Raw genomic sequence first — 23294 nt, forward strand, 5'->3', positions numbered from 1 at the left:
GTTGAACAGAATTGAAATCAAACTAATGCTTAGAAGAAAACTGGTTCTAGTATTAATGCAAGTCATTCTTTCAAAAGTCAAGTAACGTAAATTTACTATTTAAAATTAAATGAATGATTTAATAACTCAAAATGTTGATTCAATGACTAGAGATAGAGAGTCATAATGTAAAAAGTCTAATTGAAACTATCCCAGCAAAAACTTTCATTATAAAATTTACCTACAAAACAGCATTTTAAGTCATTATTTTAACACGGTAAAGTCATCGAAAAAGTAGACGATATGTAGTTGTTTTGAAAGTCATTAACTAGTTTTTGCTGGGATAGTTACTTTATTCTACAGCTTCAATTAGACCGCATACAAAAAGGGGTAAATGCTAAACGGCAATAGATGGATATACAGGTGTACCATTTTTCAAAACAAGGACCCGCGTGATATTTAGGTGCTTAAAAGCTATGTTTTCAATTGACACACAAATATTCTTAAATTGAATCTTATGTAAAGATCCAGAATGTATAATTATATGGAATTTGAAATTAGGTTAGGTTGATAGAAGGATGTAAACTACATAAAATCCGAAGAAATACTCCTAGGCCACTATCGGTCCTTTTGTGCGCTCCTTTTCATGAAAAAAAAAATTGTTCACTGAATTTGTTATTTTTCAATGTTCATAAAATCAGTTTCCTGGACGTAATTCCTAAGAATCTTCCAATCAGTGTTAGTCAGGAATGTTATTTCCGGAATAACATCACTTCCAAGATACTTGGATTTAACTTCGACCAATGCCTGACAGTGTCAAAGAAAGTGCTCCAGAGTTTCACTGTCCTCTTCACATGCTCTACTTTCGTCTGAATCCGCACGTCCAATTTTGCATAGATGTGCTTGTAATCCTGTGTGTCGACTCAGAATACGTACCATCATACTAACTTCAGACTTGCTCTTGCTCTCACCGTTTCATTATTCCAAGACGCCTTATGAGATTCTCTCACCCATATTTTTAATTCAGCTTTTGTTGCTTGGAATGGTTTTGCGTTTGTCAGGTTAACTGACCCGAGCTCCCTTCCATTTAAAGCTATTACACAGAGTTACCAAATTGACACCAAACTGTTTATAATTTTTCAATACCATCCATTGTCAAAGTATATACATACGTACGACAACACTATGTAATGTTGTCGAATTCTAAATTTTATACACATTCGTTGACAAACAATCCGTTGCCAATATTGAGCTTACCATGTTTTTTTAACATTTAGACAACAAATGTGTATAAAATTTAGATTTCGACAACGAATTGTTGCAATGTTGACAACGTTGCGTTGTCATTAAAAATTATAAACTTTTTGGTGTCAATTTGGTACCAGGCGTGTATATTTCCTTTTCCCTCTGTGTACATTCGCCCTTTTGTTGCCGACTACTCCCGAGTGGCCTGGTACTCATATGATGTTAACCTTACCTCTGGGAGAGTATTCAGTTAAAGCTTTCTTACAATCATAATATAATGGTATAACCCACAAAATTCGAAAAAGATTATTTGATTAAGCGTTGAAGCCATTTTTAACTAATAATCAAAAATCTATTTATTCATATAAAATTATACGATAAAAGTCCTTTCAAATTCAAAAAAATATTTTAATCGATATTGATTTGAAGATATCAATGAATAAAAATTGTTCGATTTTAATGTTTTCGACCTACAACTTGTTATAATTTAGAGGTCTATGATAATTTCAAAACTTGAAATAACAGTTCTCCTATTCTTGCATCATACAGCCTGACAAAAACCACATTCTTTCAATTATCACTCACGGTATTTATAAGATTTTTGTTATTATGTTATAATACATAAGACAAACAAAACGTTTTGTCATTTTTAATTTATTATTGATCTAAGACTTTAAAAACCAATAAAACTAATTAAACAATCTAAAGTTTAAACAAAGAAGTCGAAAAAGTTTTTTTTTTTAAATATTGAAGCAATATTTGTTTTGGATAAGCAAATAAATCATCGAAATTTTTACTTACAAAATATTTGTTTTCATTCTTCAGTACGTGTTAATGAACATTTCCAATATTTGAATTGTTTTTTCATAAAAATGACTATAAATCATATTTCTTTAGACATTCGTGATGAAGGATTTTGTTTAAGAAAAACAAAAAAGTTAAGAGAAAAATCCACAAAACCATAAGAAATTCTAACCAAAGAACTAATTATTTCAAATCTTGTAAATACCAACTGACGGACATGTCATGTTTAAATGCTTTGATGTTGTTTGTTTAGTTGTATGTGTTTGTATTTGTATTGTTGTAGTTGTGGCGTTATGAGTTTGTTATTTGAAACATTGAAATAAGAATTGAATAACTAACACACACACAGCAAACACACCCTAAGCAGCATCATTCTAAAGCTGTCACATCTTGTCATTGTCATAAACAACAACAACAACAGCTAGAGTAATATGTAGGGTGATCGACTCGATTTTTCAACCGGTTTTAAAACCGGTTTTTCTGCTTTACCAGTGTCGGTTTTTTCTTAATGTTGATTTTTCGAATATCGAATAACCCGGTTTTTTCACTTTTTAAAACCCGGTTTCGAATACTTTTATCTGCTTTGTATTCAAAGATTATTTAAATGAAATTTTTAAGTAAATAATAATACAGCCCGTCTAAATTTTAAAAATATTCGAGTCGAGGAACTAGAGTATATTTTTCTACAGCTCTTTTGGTTAAACTTTTTTGATTTTCCTAATTAATTAAAAAAAAATTATTTGTAAATTGAAATTTTATGGAAGTGTTGGAACGCCTATGCAAATTTCCTAAACAGGGCTTTTAAAATAAGCTAGGATTACATAGTACCTTATGTTTAACAGAAGTGTCCCACTTTTTTCCTAATTTTTTATATTAAAGAAATAATGTAAATCAGACGACTAGATCTAAAGTTATAATCTTTTAAACTGTTAAAAATCATTTCGGGCCATGTTTTATTAATCAAATTTAAACATAAACATTAAGTTTTTCAAATTAAAATATATTTTTTTTAATTGTAATGAAAAACCGGTTAACCGGTTTTTTCTGAATTTGAAAAATATCAACCGGTTTTTTTTTAAATGTCAACTATTCGAACTATTCGAAAACCGGTTTTTGGAAAATGTCGAATAATCGATCACCCTAGTAAATAATATGTAAATAATAAAGCCAACAAAAAAATAAAAAAAAAAGTACTCACACACCCAGTCAGTTAGTTAGATAGTACCTTGTGGCAATGAGTACCAAAAGTGTAGGAGATTAAATAAGAAATGAATTGTATGGATGACTGGTTAGTTTCCTGAGTAGTTGTTAGAAAGGGAATAAAAAAAGAACTTAAGAGACAAGTTGCATGACATTTATTTTGTTAGATTGTCATTGTTGGGCTTTTAGAAAATGAAATCCTTTTTAATTTTTGGAAATCTAAAGATGTTTGTTAAATGTCATCTTATTTATGTTTTTTTATAATATAATTACACATATTTTCTATATTCATCTTTACCTCTTAAAATGAAAACAATTTCATTATTTTATTTTACTGACATTCTATGAAATGCATTGTGATTATTTTTTTCTTTTTATTTATTATTCATAATATGTATTATGTTTTACTATAATAAATATGAATTTATTTATTTTAAATAAAGACATGTTGAATGAACTAAATTAAATCATAGCGATTTCCATGATACTCAGCGCATTTAGTTAGTTATTGCAATCCCTCGATTGGTAAAATAATATATAACCAGTTTCCGATGACTTTTGTATATCCGATGTCAAACCATAGAAATCTTCTATAGTCGAAGCCTCTATCTTATCCACCATATCATCATCGAATAACAACCATAGGCCATGACTTTTAACAATACTAATGTAATGACCACGATTTGGACCCGAACCACAGTGGATGACTACCGCCATAAGATCATACAGACGATCGGGATTAACAGCATCATCTGAGGTATTGAAAAGTCTTAGCTCCAGAGGGAATACAACACGGTGTGACACTTTAATGTGACGATTAAATTGTTCCATATATTTGAAACGTTTTAGATGCAGAGCCAAAATCATGGGTAATTTTTTGACACGCATACGTTTTTGAGCCTCTTGATAACTGCAACAATTATCGCATTTGAATTTGTTGTCTGAGCATAAAGTTTCGGTGTTGCTAAAGCAGCGCAAACAATGAGTAATGGATGTATTCTGATCCACATCAACTTGTAAATCAAAGAAGTGTTCATCTTTACTGCTGACCGTTTCGCAATTTAAGCATCTAGTCTCTGAGGTTAAAGTACCCTGGAATATCTCATGCACCCAGGTGGGCTCGGTGTTGGCGCTGTTATTTTGTGTGGGCGTAGAGGCATCGGTTATGCCAATACCTATGCCATTGATGGAGCCGGTAGACTGGGAACATGTACCATTGGTAGAGGAATTTGAAGCAGTGGTAGATGTTGATGTAGTGGAGGATGATTTAATAGCTGCCGTTCCTGCAGCAGAGCCATTTTTATTAGCATTTCTTTCGGCCAATATAATTTCATTAATATGATTGATGAGAAAATTCAAAAACTCATGAGCATCTTGTTGCATATAATTGTCAAATTCTTCTTTTTCTTTACGCAAACGCGCTATAAACTTTTTAGGCGCTATAGAGCCAACTTTCTTCTTTTGCGTGGCTATATTATAGAACAGATCGGCCAAACAGGACAGCAGGGTCTCCTTAGGTCTTTTGTTTTTGGCTTTGTATTCCAAGACCTTCTCACGAAAGGGTTTGCAAAAATATAAAGCCTGTAGCACTGAATTACTGTAGCAGGTGTTGCCAAAATTTACCAAACCAAAGTAGTGTTCATTGGGTGGAAATAAATCCGAGCCAATTTCCTTTTCCAGTTGTGAGACATTAGCTCCCATAGTTAAGACTTTTTGCGATTTTTAAAAGTGGTTTTAATGTATTTGAGATTTGAGAGATTCTTTAGTAAATATTATACAATAAAAACCACTACCAACACCACCACCGAATATATTTTGTTAGTTTTCAAATGGTTTTAAAACATTTTCTTAAAAATTTCTTTAACATTTTGTAGGAAGTAGGGTCTGAAAATATATAAGAAAAAAGTTGAAGAGGGGATATCAGTTCAAAAGAAGAAATTTCTTTTAAAATTTTTTTGTTAAAAAAAAAAAAAAAACTTAATAAAATATTTAATCTTTTCTTATAGGAAAATAAATATTTTATTATTAAAAAACAAAAATGTTAAACACACACATATACACTTTTTATTATCCCCTCTCCAAACAATTTCTTTTCGTATATTTTCCAGAAAAAAATAGTTTCTTTTTAAATATGTAGTTGTAAAATTTTTTATTTAAATTAATCGTTTTTTACCATACGTTTTTTAAATTTTTTAGTAAATAAAATAATTTTAAATAGGAAAATTTTTAAATATTCAAACAATTATTTAATACAAAAAAATAAGGAGAAGGAAGAATAAAATTTTTATAGTTTTTATTTAAAAAATACTTTAATTAGTAAATTAAATATTAATTATAAAAAATAATAAAATATTTTTTTCACTTTAATATATTTTTTAATTAGTAATTATTTTAACAAAAAAAAAGTATTTTTAGATTAATATGTTAAATTACATACAGCAAAATGTCTGAAATTACTTTATTAATTATAGTCTGTTATATCATTGGAATGGAATATTTCCAAAAGTACTTCAGTGTCTGTCGGTCCACTACAAAGTTTATTCAATACAACAACAATACAACCTGTCAATGCACAATCAAGTTTTTTCTTCATATTTCAAAAAATATTTCTAAACAATAGTAAATACACAAAAAAAAACATTACACCCTCAAACCTACACTGATTAACTTATGAATGAACACAAGACCCATCTTTAAAGATAAAAAATTCACCCACTATTTAAATATACATGTTTAAAACTTGTTAAAAAAATGTATTAAATATCTGCTAAATTTTAAGATATTTTAGAGAATAACTTGTTTTTCCGGTTCAGCATATAATTATAAAATCACCCAAAAATCATTAAAATTTAAACAAAATTAATAGTTAAAACATATCAGTTGAATTTTAGCAGAATAACAGAAAGTATTAAAATGTTTATAAAACTAAAGGTAAGTCTTAAAATCAAATAAAATATAAACAATACTAAAAAGCTGATTAAATTTTTTTACAGTTTCCCATATTCCTAACAATGTTATTTTTAAATCATGTACTGGTGTCAGCAAATACAAAACTTTTGGCCAGATTAAAGTAAATTGGTATAATTTTAGATATATAGTTTTTTAACGGATTATATCGTTTTAGCATTAATGTGGAGGATTCTCATCGTTCTGAGCTTATATCATTGGATAATGAGGGATATTTAAAGAAAGAAGGTTCATTTATGGAAGATTTTGAAATATCCGGAGATGACGAAAATAGATTAACGCTAACTGTGATTTATGTGGCCGACAAAGATGGTTATAAAGCAAAGTATATTTTAGTAAAGAAAAAATATTATAAACCACAACATTTGAATCCCTCGACCTTGAAGTCTACAGCTGGATAAAATGTCTAGTCTATTGTTAAGTATATAGTATAGTATATAGTCTAGTCTAGTCTAGTCTATAGTCTAGTCTATAGTCTAGTCTATAGTCTAGTCTATAGTCTAGTCTATAGTCTAGTCTATAGTCTAGTCTATAGTCTAGTCTATAGTCTAGTCTATAGTCTAGTCTATAGTCTAGTCTATAGTCTAGTCTATAGTCTAGTCTATAGTCTAGTCTATAGTCTAGTCTATAGTCTAGTCTATAGTCTAGTCTATAGTCTAGTCTATAGTCTAGTCTATAGTCTAGTCTATAGTCTAGTCTATAGTCTAGTCTATAGTCTAGTCTATAGTCTAGTCTATAGTCTAGTCTATAGTCTAGTCTATAGTCTAGTCTATAGTCTAGTCTATAGTCTAGTCTATAGTCTAGTCTATAGTCTAGTCTATAGTCTAGTCTATAGTCTAGTCTATAGTCTAGTCTATAGTCTAGTCTATAGTCTAGTCTATAGTCTAGTCTATAGTCTAGTCTATAGTCTAGTCTATAGTCTAGTCTATAGTCTAGTCTAGTCTATAGTCTAGTCTAGTCTAGTCTAGTCTAGTCTATAGTCTAGTCTAGTCGTCTATAGTCTAGTCTATAGTCTAGTCTATAGTCTAGTCTATAGTCTAGTCTATAGTCTAGTCTATAGTCTAGTCTATAGTTTAGTCTATATATGTAATATATATTCTCACTGTATATTTAAAAATATCAAATATTAAAAAAGAAAATTATAAAAAAAAAATAAAAGCTGTTGTTTTTGTGATTTATAGCTCCAGGTCCACCTTTCGATTTTTACAAACCTTCAACTTTATTTAATACTTTTTATCTAAAATTTTATGATTTAGAATATATTCGACTTTAAATAGAATATAGGTAGAATCTTTAAACCCTGAGGCAGACATCTTATAGTCCTTGATGTTTAATTATTTTAAATACATTATATTCCGAAAGTATATTACACGAATTTTAAAACAAAACCAAGCCTTGACTGACACTTTTATAACCGTATAATACTTTCGAATTATATAAAGTTCAAATCGAAACCCAAATCGTATGCAATATAATTTTGATCGAAGTCTCTCTAGAATATTAAAAATTTTTTCTCGATAAATAATTTCAAGAAGAATTCCATAAGGCCTGCTAGGATGAAGGCCTATTTATTTATAGTGCTGTTTTCATTTTGTGTTGGCAAAACTTTATTTTAAATTGAACCAATAAATTAATACTAAAATAAATATTAATGAAACATATTTTGTTTATAATCTAATCCACGAATCTTTTTAGGGTGAGAAACTATTTATAACCCATATTTGAATCTATAACAAAAACTTGTCTAAACTGTAGCATAAACATATTGCAATTTTAAAAAATAGATTAAATACTTATATTTCCGGTTTAATAAAACATATCAAATCAAACAAAAAAAGTCAAATTATGACAAAAATAGTTATAAAACTAATCAGTTGCATTTTAGAAGAGGATAAGTTAAAATGTCTAGAGAATTAAAGGTAAAAAATATTTAGACCAATTTATGAAATACTATTAACAAAACTATTTATTCCTATAGTTCACTTTAAGCCTGGCTATTTTAATAGTAGGCTTTGTATTAACATCAGCAGACACAAGAATATTGTAAGAGAAATTTGAAACAAAAAAAATGTATGTAGTTATTTTAATTAGAATAATTAATAATTATTTCAGCATATCCGTTGGAAACTCTAATCGCACTGAGAGTATAACTTTGGACAAGGATCAATATTTGTCGGTGAAAGGTTCATTTGAACAATATTTTGATATACCGAAGGATAGATTAAATAAATTATTTCTAACTGTGATTTATATGGCCGATAAATATGGTTATAAAGCAAAATATGTTTTAGTAAAAAAACAATATGCGAAATCGAGAATTCATTTAAGTTCTGCGACCTTAAAATCTACAGCTGGTTAAAAAAATAAATAAATTTTTAATATTTTGTGTTATTTTTTACTACGAACAACTTCAAATATGTCTAAGTCTTATTTTGATAATTCTGTTCAAATTTTTCAAGCGAAGATTAAGCCATATTTGTAGCGAATCTCAAATAACAATTGTTTTATCTTTAATGTACATACATATTATATAAACAAAAGAAATAATAAAAAAATAAAACATTAACCAGTTTAAAAACATCTCAAATCTAGCAAATAGTATACAAATTATGTCAGAGAAGTTATGAAACAAATCAGTTGCATTTGTGAAGAAGATTAGTTACAATGTCTAAAGAATTAAAGGTAAACTATTTAAATAGAATATCAAAATAGACAAACTACAAAATTAAAAAAATATATATTTTCCTTTTTGCAGTTGTCCTTAACACTGTTCATTGTATTAGTTGGCATTATAGTAGCCTCAGCAGATACCAGATTATTGTAAAATTAATTTAAAACAAAGGTGTTATTATTTAAGCAATTATTTTTAATATTAATTTCAGCATACCCGTTGAAGATTCCTATCGTACTGAGACAGTATCATTGGATAATGATCAAAATTTGTCGGTGCAAGGTTCATTTGAAGAATATTTAGTAATACCCAAGGATTCTAAAAATAGATTATTTCTAACTGTAATTTATATGGCCGATAAAGATGGCTATAAAGCTTAATATGTTTTAGTTAAAAAAGAATATCTTAAACCGATGATTCAGTTAAGTGCTTCGACCTTAAAAACATCAGCTGGTTAAAAAATAATCAATAATCAATAATAATCAATAATCAATGACGAAAAAAGTTCAAGAAGATCTTAATGATGATAATACTTCTTGATATCGAATAATTCCGCGGTATCCAAACGCTACTTTTTATAGTATATAGTTTATTTAGTCTAATGTAGTGGCCTCCGGTAGGTTAGTGGTTAGTGTTGTAGTCTGGTAGATCGAAGGTGGTGGATTCTATTCCCACCTGAGGCACTGGTTAAGAAGCGCACAACAGGCCCGATAGAGGCCTAAGTAAGTAAGTAAGTATGTAACTAACTAACTAACTAACTAACTAACTAACTAACTAACTAACTAACTAACTAACTAACTAACTAACTAACTAACTAACTAACTAACTAACTAACTAACTAACTAACTAACTAACTAACTAACTAACTAACTAACTAACTAACTAACTAACTAACTAACTAACTAACTAACTAACTAACTAACTAACTAACTAACTAACTAACTAACTAACTAACTAACTAACTAACTAACTAACTAACTAACTAACTAACTAACTAACTAACTAACTAACTAACTAACTAACTAACTAACTAACTAACTAACTAATTAACAAACTAGTATAGTGTATAGCCTAGTCTATATTATAGTCTATACTCTAGTCTATTGTCTAGTATATAGTCAATTTCTGAATCGATTATGACATGTCCATCTGGCTGCCTATCTGCCCATGTAAACCTTGTGCGCAAGGTACAGGACGCTGCTTTCAACATATTTAGATAAAATTTGACCAAACATGTTTTTCGGCTTAATACATAAATGTTTTTTTTTATAAAAAATAAATCATTTTAAAATATACTCATAAAAGGTGTAAAGTAACACATGGTTGGACATCCCGACACTACTTCCTAACTTGTTTCTTATAACTTCGGAAAGTTTCGGTCGATCTGAACCAAAACTTTTCAGTATTTATGTTAGATAACTAATAATAAAAAAATCAATAACATTATAAACTTTCAAGGTACACCCTAAATAATTTAGCATGGAGGCGTCGATAAGTCGGTTAATTATGACTTCGTGAGATATCTGTGGGCTTCAGTAAGTTGATTTCAATAGTTAGAGCATTATTGTTAAGTTCATCTTTCAAAAATTCATCTCAGTAAAAATATCCAAACATGCCGAGTAGTCAATATGTCTGTGTTTAATAAAATCACATATCTGTAGATATTCAACGATATCGAATACATTCTTGGAGTGAGAATTGTCTTCAAAATAATTCCTAAATAAGAATTATATAAGGCTTATGAAGTAAAGGCTATTTATTTTTTTGTGGCAGGTGTATAAAAGATTATTTTATTTTTGGAAAAGCAATTATTATCTCTTAAAGAATTATATATAAAACTGAACCAATAAATCAACAATAACATAATTAATAATAAAATAACTCACATTTCAAATTCAATTAATAAATCTTTTGAATTTGGGATACAAGCTATTCATAACCCATATTTGTAGTGAATTTAAAATAAAATTTGTCTAAACTAAAATAAACTTGTATATCCAGTTCAAATAATATTGCAAATCAAATAAAAAGTATACAAATTGTGACAGAAGAGTTATAAAACAAATCAGTTGCATTTTAGATGAATATTAGTTAAAATGTCTCAAGAATTTAAGGTGAACGATTGAAATAAAATTTTCAAAAAAAAAAAAAACAAATTTTAATAATTTTTTTTACAGTTGTTTCTAAGCCTGTCCGTTTTAATAATTGGCTTTATATTAACCTCAGCAGACACCAAAATATTGTAAAATTAATTTGAAATGACTACATTTAGAAAATTAATTAATTACATTATTTTTAGTCTACCCGTTGAGAACTCTTATCGCTCTGAGACTATAACATTGGATAATGAGCAACATTTGTTGGTGAAAGGTTCATTTGAAGAAAATTTTGATATTCCCATGGATACCAAAAATAAATTATTTTTAACAGTGTTTTATGTGGCCGACAAAGATGGTTATAAAGCTAAATATGTTTTAATGAAAAATGAGTATCCTAAACATGCCGTTGTGTTAAGTCCTTCCACCTTGAAATCAACCGCTGGTTAAGAAATGTTTTGAAAAGGATTTAAGTTTGATAAACAACGAAAACTAAAGTTAGTTACTCATCATTAATGTTAAAATAAATAATAAAACCAGTTTATTATAGAAATAAATTTTTTGAAATGCGTTTAACATAAATTTTGCAAAATTTAAATGTTTAAAAAAAATAACTCTTCATATAACAAAGAAGATATAAAATGTTTGTGTTTTTCTGTTTCTTGTCTAATTATGACAACATGCATGCAGTTTTATAATGTTTCTCTTGAATAACACAGGACAACAAATTTTAAACACAGAGACCAAAGTATACTTTTCAAAAGGATTGATTATAGCTCAATAAGAATCTGTTCTCCATTACATCAGATTTTTGAGATATTAAGACCTAAAAACTGAAAAATATCAGTTTTTTGGCTATATTTGAGTCGAAGACACATTTGTTGATACAATCGGTTATATCATCTGAAAATCCAATTTGTCTACTTAAAAATAAAAGTTTTCCATAAAAATCCCAATGAATTATTTAAAAATCTCCTGTACTTGCACAGATTCCGATGAAATTTTTGCCGTAAAATAGGAGATATCTTTTCTTGGATTTTTAGTTCTATAATTGTTTCAGGCTTTAAGATAAGATATCTAGAAAGATCATGAAGATATATCAGAGGTTAAGCCTTTATTTTAAAGTCCACAAATTGCACTTTCATATGACATAACGGATTTTATAAATGATGATATCTTCACGATATCTCGATAACCTGATGTATTGGAGTAATTCTGAGTATCGGATTCTGATTTAGCGCCTTAGAAATCTATAATTTGGTCTCGGCTCGTTTCGACTTTTTTTCAGATTTTGTTGGCCTGTGTAATTTTTAATTAACCTGTTTCAAAACCATAATTATACCAGAGATTCATGCATAAAAAAAATTCTTGGAATACTAGTATTTTTTGCATTATCTCTATATTTATTTTGGGATAATTTAAAAATTCAACATCTTAACAATTCAGTCAATAACAAGAAGTTTTAACAAAATGTTTAATTTAAAAAAGGTAGCATTATTTTGTAAAATATCTATTTACTGAATGTTTTTTAATACATTTAATACATCATAGCTTAATTTCATCACTTTAATTTTGTTAATCTGCTGCAGTTACTCTCAAGCGGATACTAAAGTTTTAAGAAAATTCAGGTAAGTTTGAGTGTATAGAAAGTAAACAAGAAAAACTTTTTTTGTAATTTTCTTAATTTAGCGTATCTCTACGTTATACTTTACGTGATGAGACTATATCTCTAAATGATGATGGAAATTTAGTTGTGGAAGGTGGAATTGTACAAAAATTTTCCATACCAAATGATGACAAGCATGTACAAAAATTAGATATTGTATTTGTGGCTGATAAGAACGGCTATAGACCGATTGTTATATTGGTTAAGGAAAAATTTGATGATACGCATCGTTTAGCAGTATCTACTTTAAAATCAACTGCTGGTTAAGTACATAAGTTTTAATAAAATTATAATATTGTGAGAACGAAAATTAATCAAATTTTGAAAATTAAATTGAATTTAATTATATATAGATATTGTAAATATAATCGTGTATGAAAATTTTCAAAGTGAAATAAAAAACAAGTAAGAAAGTATAGTCGGGCGTGGCCGACCATTTGATACCCTATTAAATGAATATTAAATGTGATTTATTTTTCATAATAAAGTATTTATCTTCAATACAACCTTGTTTCCGATACATTTAAGCAATTTATGGACGAAAAACTAATTTTCTGAAAAATGGTTTATATGGGGGTTTGTGCCAAATATGGATCGATCTCGATAAAATTTTGAGAATAGATTTATATTTATATAATATTTATTTGTGCTGGATTTCATCGCGGTATTAGTGTTTATATGTGAATTTTGGACATTCAAATCCGTTTTTGAAGGGGACTTTGTATGGGAGCTAGGGTCAAAAGAGGCCCGATTTTTATGAAATTTGGCAAGGTCATGAAGGCTCGTATAAAACTTGTTTGTGCTGCTTTCCATCGAGATATATTTAACATACATATATATGAGCTTAAAGACCCTTTTCGGGGTGTTCTGTTGTATGGGGGCTAGGTTAAATAATGAACCGATTTTAACCATTTTCAATAGGTTTTCATCCAAAAAAAGTGCGTGTACCAAATTTCATCGAATTATATTGAAAATTGCGACCTGTACCTTGCGCACAAGGTTTACATGGACAGCCAGCCAGACGGACATAGCTTAATCGTCTCAGAAAATTATTCTAAGCCTATTGGTATACTTTAAGGTGGGTATATAACGAATATTATATGTGTTGCAAACATCAGCACAATTCCTATATACCCTCCCCACTAAAGTGGTGTAGGGTTTTTTGGATCTTCTACTTTTGCAAACATTAGAGTAGTAAGAAAATATAGTCGGGCGTGATACCCTGCATTATGAATATAAACTGTGACTTATTTTGCATAATAAAGCATTTATGTTGAATTTTCTGAAAGAGGCTGTATATGAGGTCTAGAGGCAAATGTGGATCGATCCCGATATAATTCGTTGGAGTCATTTATATTTACGTAATATTTAATTGTTATAAGTGAATTGTGAACATTCAAGTCATTTTCTGAAGTTCAGATGTATGGGAGCTAATGGAAATAATGGACTGATTTTAACCATTCTCAATAGGCTTCGTCTATAGGCCAATAAAGCCAAATTATCTTGAATTATCTACATGCTCAGAAGGGCGGACTTAATCGACTCAGAAAGTGATTCTTAGGCGATTGGTATTAAGGTGGGTGTAGGACCAATTTTTTTTTGGTTGTTACAAACATCGGCACGGTATAAAAAAGAGAATTTTATTTAATTACAATTTTTTTCTGTGTGAGCATTTAAAAAAACAAATAATAGCAAACATATAGTGAAATATGAAGAAAATAAATCTCATTAATTTGTAAAAATTTTGTAAGATTTTCATGCCAGATTTATGAAAAACTTAAAACAATATATGCAAGTTGTTTTTCTTTGACAAATAAATAAAAACCACAATGAAGACAGACCCACCAAGAACTAACAATAATTTACAACATAAAATACCTTTAACAAAAATATTCACAAATTAGTAACTATACAACAAGAGAAGTTTAAACATCAAAGATGAAAATTTGGGTAAAAAAAAATTTTGCAAAATAAAATTAATACCAATAATATAATTTTTCATTAAAATTTAGCAATTTTTGGCAGTTATATTAGTGCTAGTATTAAGCTACACCCAAGGCGAGATAAAAATTTTAAGCAAGATTAAGTAAGTAATTTAATAAAATTTGATTATATCAAATACTAAAATCTGTTAACAGTATTTTCGATTTAGACTCTCAGCGTCAAGAAACTATATATTTGAAAAATGAAAATACTCCCGAAGAAGAATTAATTATAGAGGGTACACATGTGCAGAAAATATATGCCAAAGATAATACAGATTTTGTTTATCGCATTGAAACGATTTATGTGGCCGATAAAGATGGTTATCGGGTGAAATATAAGCTAATAAGAGAACCCACAATGCAAATTCTTTTAGGATTGAGTCCCTCAACTTTAAAATCAACAGCAGGTTAGATGTAAGCAAATTTCAAAATATATGTTTAATTATGAATGTATAAACTTTTACAATTAATTATAATAAATAACTATAAAAATTAATAATCATCTTATATTAATTAAATAAACTGTGGTTAAAATAAACTTGCATAATAAATTTGTATAGTTAGTCTTACATAAAACCAAAAAAAAAATTGAATTAATAATTACAACATTATTTAAACTTTTTATAAATAATAACTTTAAATAAAAAACTTTTAAGTATTTTATTTGTCTGTAAATTGTTTCTTCTTTAATTACATAGAATCTTTTAATGATTACTTAGATGTTGCTGTAGCCAAAACGATTATATTTATAAATTTAAGAACAAATTGCATTATTAAAATCGTGTAAAATAAAACTTATAAGAACATATTTACAAATTAGTAACTCTTAGACATCAGCAGATAAAACATCGAAGATGAAAACTTGGGTAAAATAAAATAATTAAAAAAATTTAATTAAATTATAATTTCAAACCTTTTTCAATAATTTAGCTGTTTCTGATATTTATATTGGTCCTATTAAATTACATTGAAGGAGATACTCAAGTTTTACGTGAGATCAAGTAAGCATAGTGAAAAAATATGTATGTAATTGGTCTACATAAATTTTAGAAAATTGTCCACGAAATTTGTATATTTAATTATTTGATAAAAATTAATGGATTATTTGAAATTTCAAGCTTTGCTTTATTTTCTAATATATTTTTTCATATAAAATTCTTATTTTAGAATTGCTTACAATGGCTTCAATCGCCAAGAAACCATATCATTGAAAAATGAAAAAGAATTAATTATAGAGGGCCAGCATGTAATAAACAATTTTCCTTATAATATTGAAACCATATATGTGGCCGATAAAGATGGTTATCGAGTGATATATGAATTAATATTAATAAACACAGTAAGCGTATCTGCTTTTCCTCCATCAACAGGTTTGAATCCAAATACTTTAAAAACTGCAGCGGGTTAAATATCTATTTTATTCTATTCGCAAAGTAAGAATATTTTGTAATAATTAACATAAGCATACATACAATAAATCTTGTAGTATTCGATAAAAATTATTTTTAATAAAAGAACCAATTACACTGTAAGTAAATTTTCAAACAATTTTCAGCCAAGACACGTAAACATGATTTTGTGTCGTTCAATTTAATGGCAAAAAAAAAACTGGTAATGACTTGTACTTACTCACCAACTTACTTTTCAATCACATCTACATATCGTCTGCATTACTTATAAGGAGTCTAGTAATAACGTTCTTTTAATCTAAGTACTTATTTCCGGCTTTGTCATTGACGCGCAATAAAATAGCTAAAAGCCAGTTTACATTATACAAGTAATATATGGGGTATTTCATATATATGAATTTCAAGAAAGCTTTCGAAAGAATGAGGAAATAGTTATCTGAACTCTTTTGGGCAATTTTTGCTAGGACCAATAGGTGGAAAGTTACACTCATTTGAAAAAAACTCTGTATAGTCAAAATGTCCAACTTTGACCCCCTCTGACTCCGGCAGTTCTTGACAGATAGAGCTAAAATTTTGTCTCCGACCTACCATAGTACTAACCTTGGTGCAAATTTCATCCAAATCGGAAGACATTGATTTTTAAAGTTGGGTCACTTGACACGAAAAAAGAGATTTTCTACAAGAGGGTTTATATGGGGCTAAGGGTATGGATGATTACGAAAATCGGCAGTATCATTTAGACTTTTATAAAATTAAGCTTTGTCGATTTTTGTTGAGATACTAGAACATTTAACATAATTATGAGCTCAAAGGCCCAATTTGCGGGGTGCGGTTGTATGGGGTCTAGGCAAAATAATGGACCGACTTTAACCATTTTCAATAGTCCTTGGGTCAAAGAGTATGTGCCAATTTTCATAAAATTATCTTGAAAATTGTGACAGACAGACGGACATAGCTAAACCGACTCAGAAAGTAATTCTGTGACGATTGGTATACTATAAGATGTTGGATCAATATACAAGGATATACAAATATTCATATTATTGTAAATTAAAGTGGGTAAAGTTTTGTATTTAGATACAACTGATTTATTCTTTCAATCAAACAAAAGAAACCAAGACATAACTAAAAATGGCATAAAGCTATGTTCACATTTACCAAATATTTTATGAAAATGGCGTGACCCCTAAACAAATCGACAATATGATTTCCTCTTAATAAGTATATATATGTATTTGCTTACACAAACATAATATATATTTGTATTTATCAGTTTAGAACATCTTTATTATTTGTTTCGAATTTATTTGCAATTATGAATTAGTAGTTAAGTGTTTTTCGTCAAATATTTGATAGGTGTGAACATAAGTTTTTCATACCAAAAAATATCAAACTGAAGAATCATCAACTAGAAATTCAGGTTTTTGTTTTTGTACATTTTTTTTTAAATTCATAGAAAGCCCAATGACCTACCAAGAATTTAAGTTATTAACTTTAAACATATAAATAGTTAACTCGAACCTACAAAGAAACCTTCATAAAATATCTTAGCAAATTAGTAACTCTTGGTCAATAGCAGATAAAGCAACGAAAATGAAAACCACGGTAATATACTAAAAAATGTTTCAAATATATTGTTAAAGAAATATTAAAAAATATATATTTTTAATAATTTAGCTAATTTTAGCATTTATTTTGGTCCTATTAAGCTATACACAAGGAGATACCAAAGTTATACGTAAGATCAAGTAAGTAAAGTACTTGAAATAAATGTGTTATAAATTTGATATTAAAAGAATATAAATCTATTTATAGCATTTCGAATGATGACTCTTATCGTGAAGAAACTTTCTCTTTGAAAAATGAAAACACATCCGAAGAAGAATTAGTGATAGAGGGTACAAATACCCAAAAATTATATGCCAAAGATAGTAATAATTTTGTCTATCGCCTTGAAACGACTTATGTAGCCGATAAGGATGGTTATAGAGCGAAATATAAATTAATACGTGTGCCCTTGATAGAACTTCTTTTATTGGGTCCTTCAACTTTAAAGTCTTTAGCGGGTTAAGAGTGAAGCAAACATAAATTTGAGAAATATTTTTCAATAATTGTGTCATAAGGGAATATAAAGAGATTAAAATAAATTTAAAAACATATCTTAAATCGACTCTTAGTGTAACGCTGTAATCATAAATAATGCTCGATCCTTTAATGTTATTCTCTGGGCTGGCCTGATCTCTACAAGAAACGGCTAGAGTGCTAATAGCCCGCCAGTGAGTAATCCAATAAAAGGAACAGACGCTACTGAGAATGGGTCTTTTACCGTAGCTCAAACATATTGCTTTCATCATTAGGGTGTCTTAGCCTTTAATACCCCTTTAAATAGGAACTAATTTATAAAACTAGACTTTCCCGGTAACTTACACAATGTTGAGAATTTTTTGAAAAAAAAAAATAAAATAAATTATCTTGCTTTAAAAATTGTATCAACATAAATTTTTTAAGCTAATTCACAAGGGAAAAATCGGGCGAAGCCGACCAGTAGGTTGACCCGTGGAGCATTTTTTTGGAGGAATACCTCTCAAACGATGCGTTTTAATGTACTAAATGCGAGAATATTTAAAAAAAAAAAAACAATTTTTTGAAAAGGTCCTCAATTGCCTACCAGCGATTGAAAATCTTGATATTAATGTTCAGTACATTAATACGCATCGATTAAGAGGTCATACATGAAATTCTTAAAAAGGCCGTTCCTCGGGACACTTTACCGACCAGTTATAAAAATAAAATGTGATTTAGTGTTCATAATAAAGCATTTAAGTTGAATTGTACTTTGTCTCAGATATACTTTAGTCATTTTTTGTTGAATAAAATTTTTTACATTTAAGTCATATTTCGAAGGGGGCTTTGAATAGCGCCTAGGCTCAAATGAGGCCCTATCATGAAAAAAAACATCAGGGTCATGAAGGCTAGTATAGAACTTGGTTTTGCAGCTTTTTGTCGAGAAACGAGTATATTGAACATAATTATGAACTTAAAAGCCCTATTCGAAGAGTTCAGTTGTATGGGGGCTAGGTCAAATATTGGACCGATGTTACCTATTTTCAATAAGATTCGTCTCTAGTACAATAGAAGATCATGCATCTTCAAAATTGCGACCTGTACTTTGATTACAAGGTTTACAAGCCTTTTTCGGGGGTTTAGTTGTATGGGGGCTAGGTGAAATAATGGACCGATCATAACCATTTTCAATAGGCTTCGTCAATGAGTGTACCCCACTAAAGTGGTATAGGGTCTAAATATTATAAATAACTCATATTCTCCTTGTGCCTATCACTAACCAGTATAAATACATATTTTATAGAATATGCTTTGCAAAATAAACCAAACTGCTGGCATGGGTAATGTATTATTTTGGCAATTAAAAAAATGCTCCATAAAAACATTATGGATGAGATACATACTAGTACATAATAAAATTATGGCGGAAAATTTAAATCATGATTAAAGTAAATTCAAAGACATAAAAACAAAAAAATTCTTTAGTGTTTTTTGTACTTAGTTTTATAACAAAAACATAAAATGTCAGAATATTAATGTAATTTTAAAAAATCCTTACAGGTACAAATTTAAATTGAAAGGTTTTACTATTTCATAAAATTAGAAAAATCTTTAAATATGGTCAGCATTTCTCTTAAGTAAGCTTAAAATGTTATTAATAATAATAAATTTACATTAAAAACAAATTCAACTTACCGTGTTCAAATTAATTCCTTTTTTATCCGTAAATCAAAATAATAATTTAATTTTTTCACTTCAAAAGAAAACAACTCCAAAATGTTGTAGACGATGTCAAAACTAATGAATTTCTATAATTTTTTCATTTGCATGAAGGTGTTGTGTAGAAATTTCTTTTCGATTTTTTTTTCTTAAATGATGAAAATACGTTAGACGTAAATTTTTGTTTCAAAAATTCATCAACAAAAAAAAATTCAAAGAATATTGTGAAAATATGTTTTTTACTTATAGAAATCTTAGTTTATGATGGTTTCTTATTATTCGTTTACAAATGGATGAGGAAAATTGTATTTGCCTGAAAAGATACGAAAAGGGGTGGAAGGAAAATACAAAATTAATTATAGTGTAATGTGTAAAGAGAGCAGAAGATTAAGTAGTTAATGATGTGTGTAAATAATTTGAACCTTGAAATTTAATTGAAAATTAAAATTATTATTTTTTTAGTATAGGAAAACTAGGTTAAAAATTAGATATTTACTTAAATATAATAAGTATAATATAATAATTCCAATCCTATATAAAGCTCTAATATATATCTACAAACCGATCTATCGATCTAAAATTACACCTTATTTAGCTTTTGTATATTAACCAAAATAGTGCTAATTACTTTAACAAGGCTACTTTATTTTATTAATTTGTTTATTATTAATTGAACATTTTATATTACTCATCCTGTACGTGTAAACATCTCTCGCAACTTTTAATTGTTCAAATTAAATTTATGAAATCATTTTGAGCATACAAATCAACCAAAACAACAACAAAAACACACAAAAAAATATAACAATAAAGTGTAAAGAAAATTAAAATATATGTCTACACATTATCTGATGATAAGCTTGAGTATAAAGAACTAAAAATATAAAAATAAAATTAGAATTTAGTTTAATTTTAAAACGGGAGCGTTAAACATCGAAAACAACGGCGGAAAAATATTTTGAAATTTAAATAAAAATGAATATCATTTTTAAAACACTACTACTCTTAGGAGTTTGTGGTATAATTTGTGAAGGCATACCGGTGGCTCAAAATTATACCCAAGAGTTATTAAGATTAGCCAAGGCTTCGGAAATAAAGGCCTATTTAAATGAAGAAAAACCACCATGTGAAAATTTCTATAAATTTGCCTGTGGCAAGTGGTCCAGACTGCACCCAGCTCCACCTAAGGGCAAAAGTAGTAATCTGCAACAATTAAAAAATTTATATTGGCGTAAATGTGCCGAGATGTTGGCCAGTGATGGTAGAATTGATTCTAGTTTGGATATAAAATTGAAAAATTTCTATGAATCTTGTTTGGAAACGGGTAAAATTGAACGCATGGGTTTGGAGTACATAATGAATGAAGTTGATTTCAAGGGAGGCTGGCCTAAAGTTTTTAATGGCCATTGGTATGAGTCGGAATACGATTGGTTGAAGGTGGTGGCAAAAATGAGAAGAAATTTGGGTGTTGATATAATGATTGGTCTGAAAGTGGTGCCTGACTTTAAGGATAAGGATATGCATCGTATAATGGTGGGAGCTCCTGATTTGTACTTATCTCAACATGCCTATTTAATGGAGGATGAAGATAATGAACGTTTAAGAACTGCCTACACCATGAGCATACAAATCCAATTACAGCGTTATTTCCCCGATATGTCCGAACAATGGTCCCATGAGGTTGCCCAACAAGTGCTTCATGTAGAAAGACGTTTAGCCGCCGGTTTTGCTAGACCCGATTTGACAGTACAACAAAAATCACGTTTGAGATATACCGCTGATTTGAAAGCCGCCTATGGTAGTTATGTGGATATTAATCGTTATTTGAATTTAATATTCAATTCAACCATTTATGCCCAAGTGTATGAAAGTCCCATTGATTATTTCTCAAATTTAATGGATGTTATTAAGGAGACTCCTAAAATGACCATAGCGAATTATACCATGTGGAAAGTATTGAATAAATTTGATTTGGAAAGAGCCCACTATGCCAAGAGCAGCAATTTCTGTGTCAATAAAGTCATGGAATATTTCCCTGAAGCTTTGGAAAATATGTTTGCCCGCAACTATCACACCATGCAAATGTCCAATGAGTTGCAGTCGGTATGGTCAGATATTAAGAAAACTTTCCGTGAGGAACTACAAACTTCAGCCAAATTAAGTTGGGTGGGAACAGATACCAAACAGAAATTTGTGGAGAAACTAGATGCCATGGATTTCGAATTATCCTCGGTAAATACTGCCTATGCAGAGCAAATGCAAAAGGTGTTGGTGAGAAAAACAAATTACTATCAAAATCTAATTAACATTTGGCAATGGCAGACTGCTTATAATTTGGCCAAAATTAATGAAAGACCTTCAGAACCAGAGGAGAAATTTGACTTGCCTCACTATTCTTATGAAGAAAATAAAATACTTATACCTATTACTTTTCTGCAATCCCGTTTCTTATGGGATCCCTCCTATCCTCATGCTTTGCTCTACAGCTCTATGGGTTATCTATTGGCTCAACAAATGTTTAAAGCTTTCGATTCTCAAGGACGTAAATATGACAAACATGGTAATCAAAACGGTTGGATGGACACTATAACCGAGTACAGTTTCGATGACAAGGCCAAATGCTATGTAGAGCAATATTCCAAATACAAATTCCCCAATTGGGTGCGTAGAGATGAAAAGAAACTGACCAACACCTATGTATCGGATAATGCCGCCTTAAGCATTGCCTACAAGGCCTACACTCAATGGTGGGAAAATGTGGCCAACAATGAATCAGCCGAACAAGAGTCCTTGCCACTACTCGACAAATACTCACGCAATCAATTATTTTTCATTGGTTTTGCACAACTTTGGTGCGCTGACTACTCGCCGGATATTGAGGAGTATGAAGAGCTACCAGAACGTTGGCGTGTTATTGGTGCTTTGGCTAATTTAAATGATTTTGCCCGGGTATATAATTGTGATTTGGGCAATAAAATGAATCCAGAACAAAAGTGTGTTTTGTATTAAACTCAAAATATTAATTCGTAAAGTTTTGTAAAATTGTAATACTCAACAATAATATTTTTTTAATAAAGAAAAAATTTAATTTAAAATTTGTTTTCATAAACTTATGAATTTAGTTCAAGTAACAACAGCTTTAGGTTTACAAATATATAGTGGAATTAGAGCATGATAACCTTTTGTTGATCCCTTGTGTTTTTCTTATAAATTCATTCAAAAATATAATTTTTTTTTTTTAGAACAAATCTTTATCAGTTTAGAATCAATAAAATTTATAATTGAGAATTTTTAGATGAGAGAGAAGAGAAACAAGAAAAGAACTGTCAAAACATTGTTGCCAAGTAAAGATTATAAAAGTGATTGAAGAATAAAGTGTGAGAAATCAAGCTAAAGGCAAATGAATTATGGGTATGTAAAAACCCCCTGAATTTTTTATAAAATTCCACGCTTTGAGCAGACTCTTTGGCAACTCTTAGTGTTTTCGAT

General features: G+C 29.0%; 7 protein-coding genes across 7 annotated transcripts in view; 6 read left to right on the forward strand and 1 right to left on the reverse strand.

The window, feature by feature from the left end:
• Positions 1-3578: 3578 nt before the first annotated feature.
• The window catches only part of LOC119599587 (ubiquitin carboxyl-terminal hydrolase 46), a 69568-nt gene continuing 49852 nt past the window's right edge, over positions 3579-23294 (reverse strand). Inside the window, exons 2-3 of the mRNA XM_037949403.1 lie at positions 19782-20118; positions 3579-5112 (exon numbers count right to left, since the gene is read on the reverse strand). Coding sequence (XP_037805331.1) covers positions 3730-4929 — 1200 coding nt within the window. The 5' untranslated portion in view covers positions 4930-5112; positions 19782-20118 and the 3' untranslated portion in view covers positions 3579-3729. The remainder of the gene's footprint in view (positions 5113-19781; positions 20119-23294) is intronic.
• Positions 6226-6630, forward strand: LOC119599589. The gene is made up of 2 exons (XM_037949405.1): positions 6226-6298; positions 6353-6630. The coding sequence occupies exons 1-2, from the start codon at positions 6240-6242 to the stop codon at positions 6594-6596; spliced, it is 303 nt and encodes a 100-aa protein (XP_037805333.1). The 5' UTR covers positions 6226-6239; the 3' UTR covers positions 6597-6630.
• Positions 8097-8610, forward strand: LOC119599560. The gene is made up of 3 exons (XM_037949362.1): positions 8097-8114; positions 8174-8238; positions 8308-8610. The coding sequence occupies exons 1-3, from the start codon at positions 8097-8099 to the stop codon at positions 8552-8554; spliced, it is 330 nt and encodes a 109-aa protein (XP_037805290.1). The 3' UTR covers positions 8555-8610.
• Positions 10963-15025, forward strand: LOC119599561. The gene is made up of 8 exons (XM_037949363.1): positions 10963-10980; positions 11044-11108; positions 11166-11407; positions 12563-12590; positions 12652-12890; positions 14556-14578; positions 14641-14714; positions 14767-15025. Exons 1-8 carry the CDS (start codon positions 10963-10965, stop codon positions 15023-15025), a joined length of 948 nt encoding a protein of 315 aa, XP_037805291.1.
• LOC119599588 lies at positions 12422-12968 on the forward strand. The gene is made up of 3 exons (XM_037949404.1): positions 12422-12450; positions 12514-12590; positions 12652-12968. Exons 1-3 carry the CDS (start codon positions 12433-12435, stop codon positions 12893-12895), a joined length of 339 nt encoding a protein of 112 aa, XP_037805332.1. The 5' UTR covers positions 12422-12432; the 3' UTR covers positions 12896-12968.
• On the forward strand, positions 17616-18176 carry LOC119599562. The gene is made up of 3 exons (XM_037949364.1): positions 17616-17627; positions 17700-17770; positions 17838-18176. Exons 1-3 carry the CDS (start codon positions 17616-17618, stop codon positions 18091-18093), a joined length of 339 nt encoding a protein of 112 aa, XP_037805292.1. The 3' UTR covers positions 18094-18176.
• Positions 20692-22900, forward strand: LOC119599586 (neprilysin-4). The gene has a single exon (XM_037949402.1). It carries the CDS (start codon positions 20781-20783, stop codon positions 22812-22814), a length of 2034 nt encoding a protein of 677 aa, XP_037805330.1. The 5' UTR covers positions 20692-20780; the 3' UTR covers positions 22815-22900.

The sequence above is a fragment of the Lucilia sericata genome, unplaced genomic scaffold (assembly GCF_015586225.1).
Source record: "Lucilia sericata isolate MDLA Ls3-8-SP2 unplaced genomic scaffold, ASM1558622v1 Contig000082F_arrow, whole genome shotgun sequence".
Classification (NCBI taxonomy): domain Eukaryota; kingdom Metazoa; phylum Arthropoda; class Insecta; order Diptera; family Calliphoridae; genus Lucilia; species Lucilia sericata.

Excerpts from the sequence above, each read along its gene's own strand:
- LOC119599560 (XM_037949362.1), top strand. Across the intron at positions 8,239-8,307 it reads TCAGCAGACACAAGAATATT|CATATCCGTTGGAAACTCTA; the intron begins GTAAGAGAAATT and ends TAATTATTTCAG.
- LOC119599562 (XM_037949364.1), top strand. Across the intron at positions 17,771-17,837 it reads AAAGTTATACGTAAGATCAA|CATTTCGAATGATGACTCTT; the intron begins GTAAGTAAAGTA and ends ATCTATTTATAG.
- LOC119599588 (XM_037949404.1), top strand. Across the intron at positions 12,591-12,651 it reads AAAGTTTTAAGAAAATTCAG|CGTATCTCTACGTTATACTT; the intron begins GTAAGTTTGAGT and ends TTCTTAATTTAG.
- LOC119599586 (XM_037949402.1), top strand. The coding sequence starts at position 20,781 with ATGAATATCATTTTTAAAACACTACTACTCTTAGGAGTTTGTGGTATA.
- LOC119599561 (XM_037949363.1), top strand. Across the intron at positions 11,109-11,165 it reads TCAGCAGACACCAAAATATT|TCTACCCGTTGAGAACTCTT; the intron begins GTAAAATTAATT and ends CATTATTTTTAG. Across the intron at positions 14,715-14,766 it reads AAAATTTTAAGCAAGATTAA|TATTTTCGATTTAGACTCTC; the intron begins GTAAGTAATTTA and ends ATCTGTTAACAG.
- LOC119599589 (XM_037949405.1), top strand. The coding sequence starts at position 6,240 with ATGTTATTTTTAAATCATGTACTGGTGTCAGCAAATACAAAACTTTTG. Across the intron at positions 6,299-6,352 it reads AAACTTTTGGCCAGATTAAA|CATTAATGTGGAGGATTCTC; the intron begins GTAAATTGGTAT and ends ATATCGTTTTAG.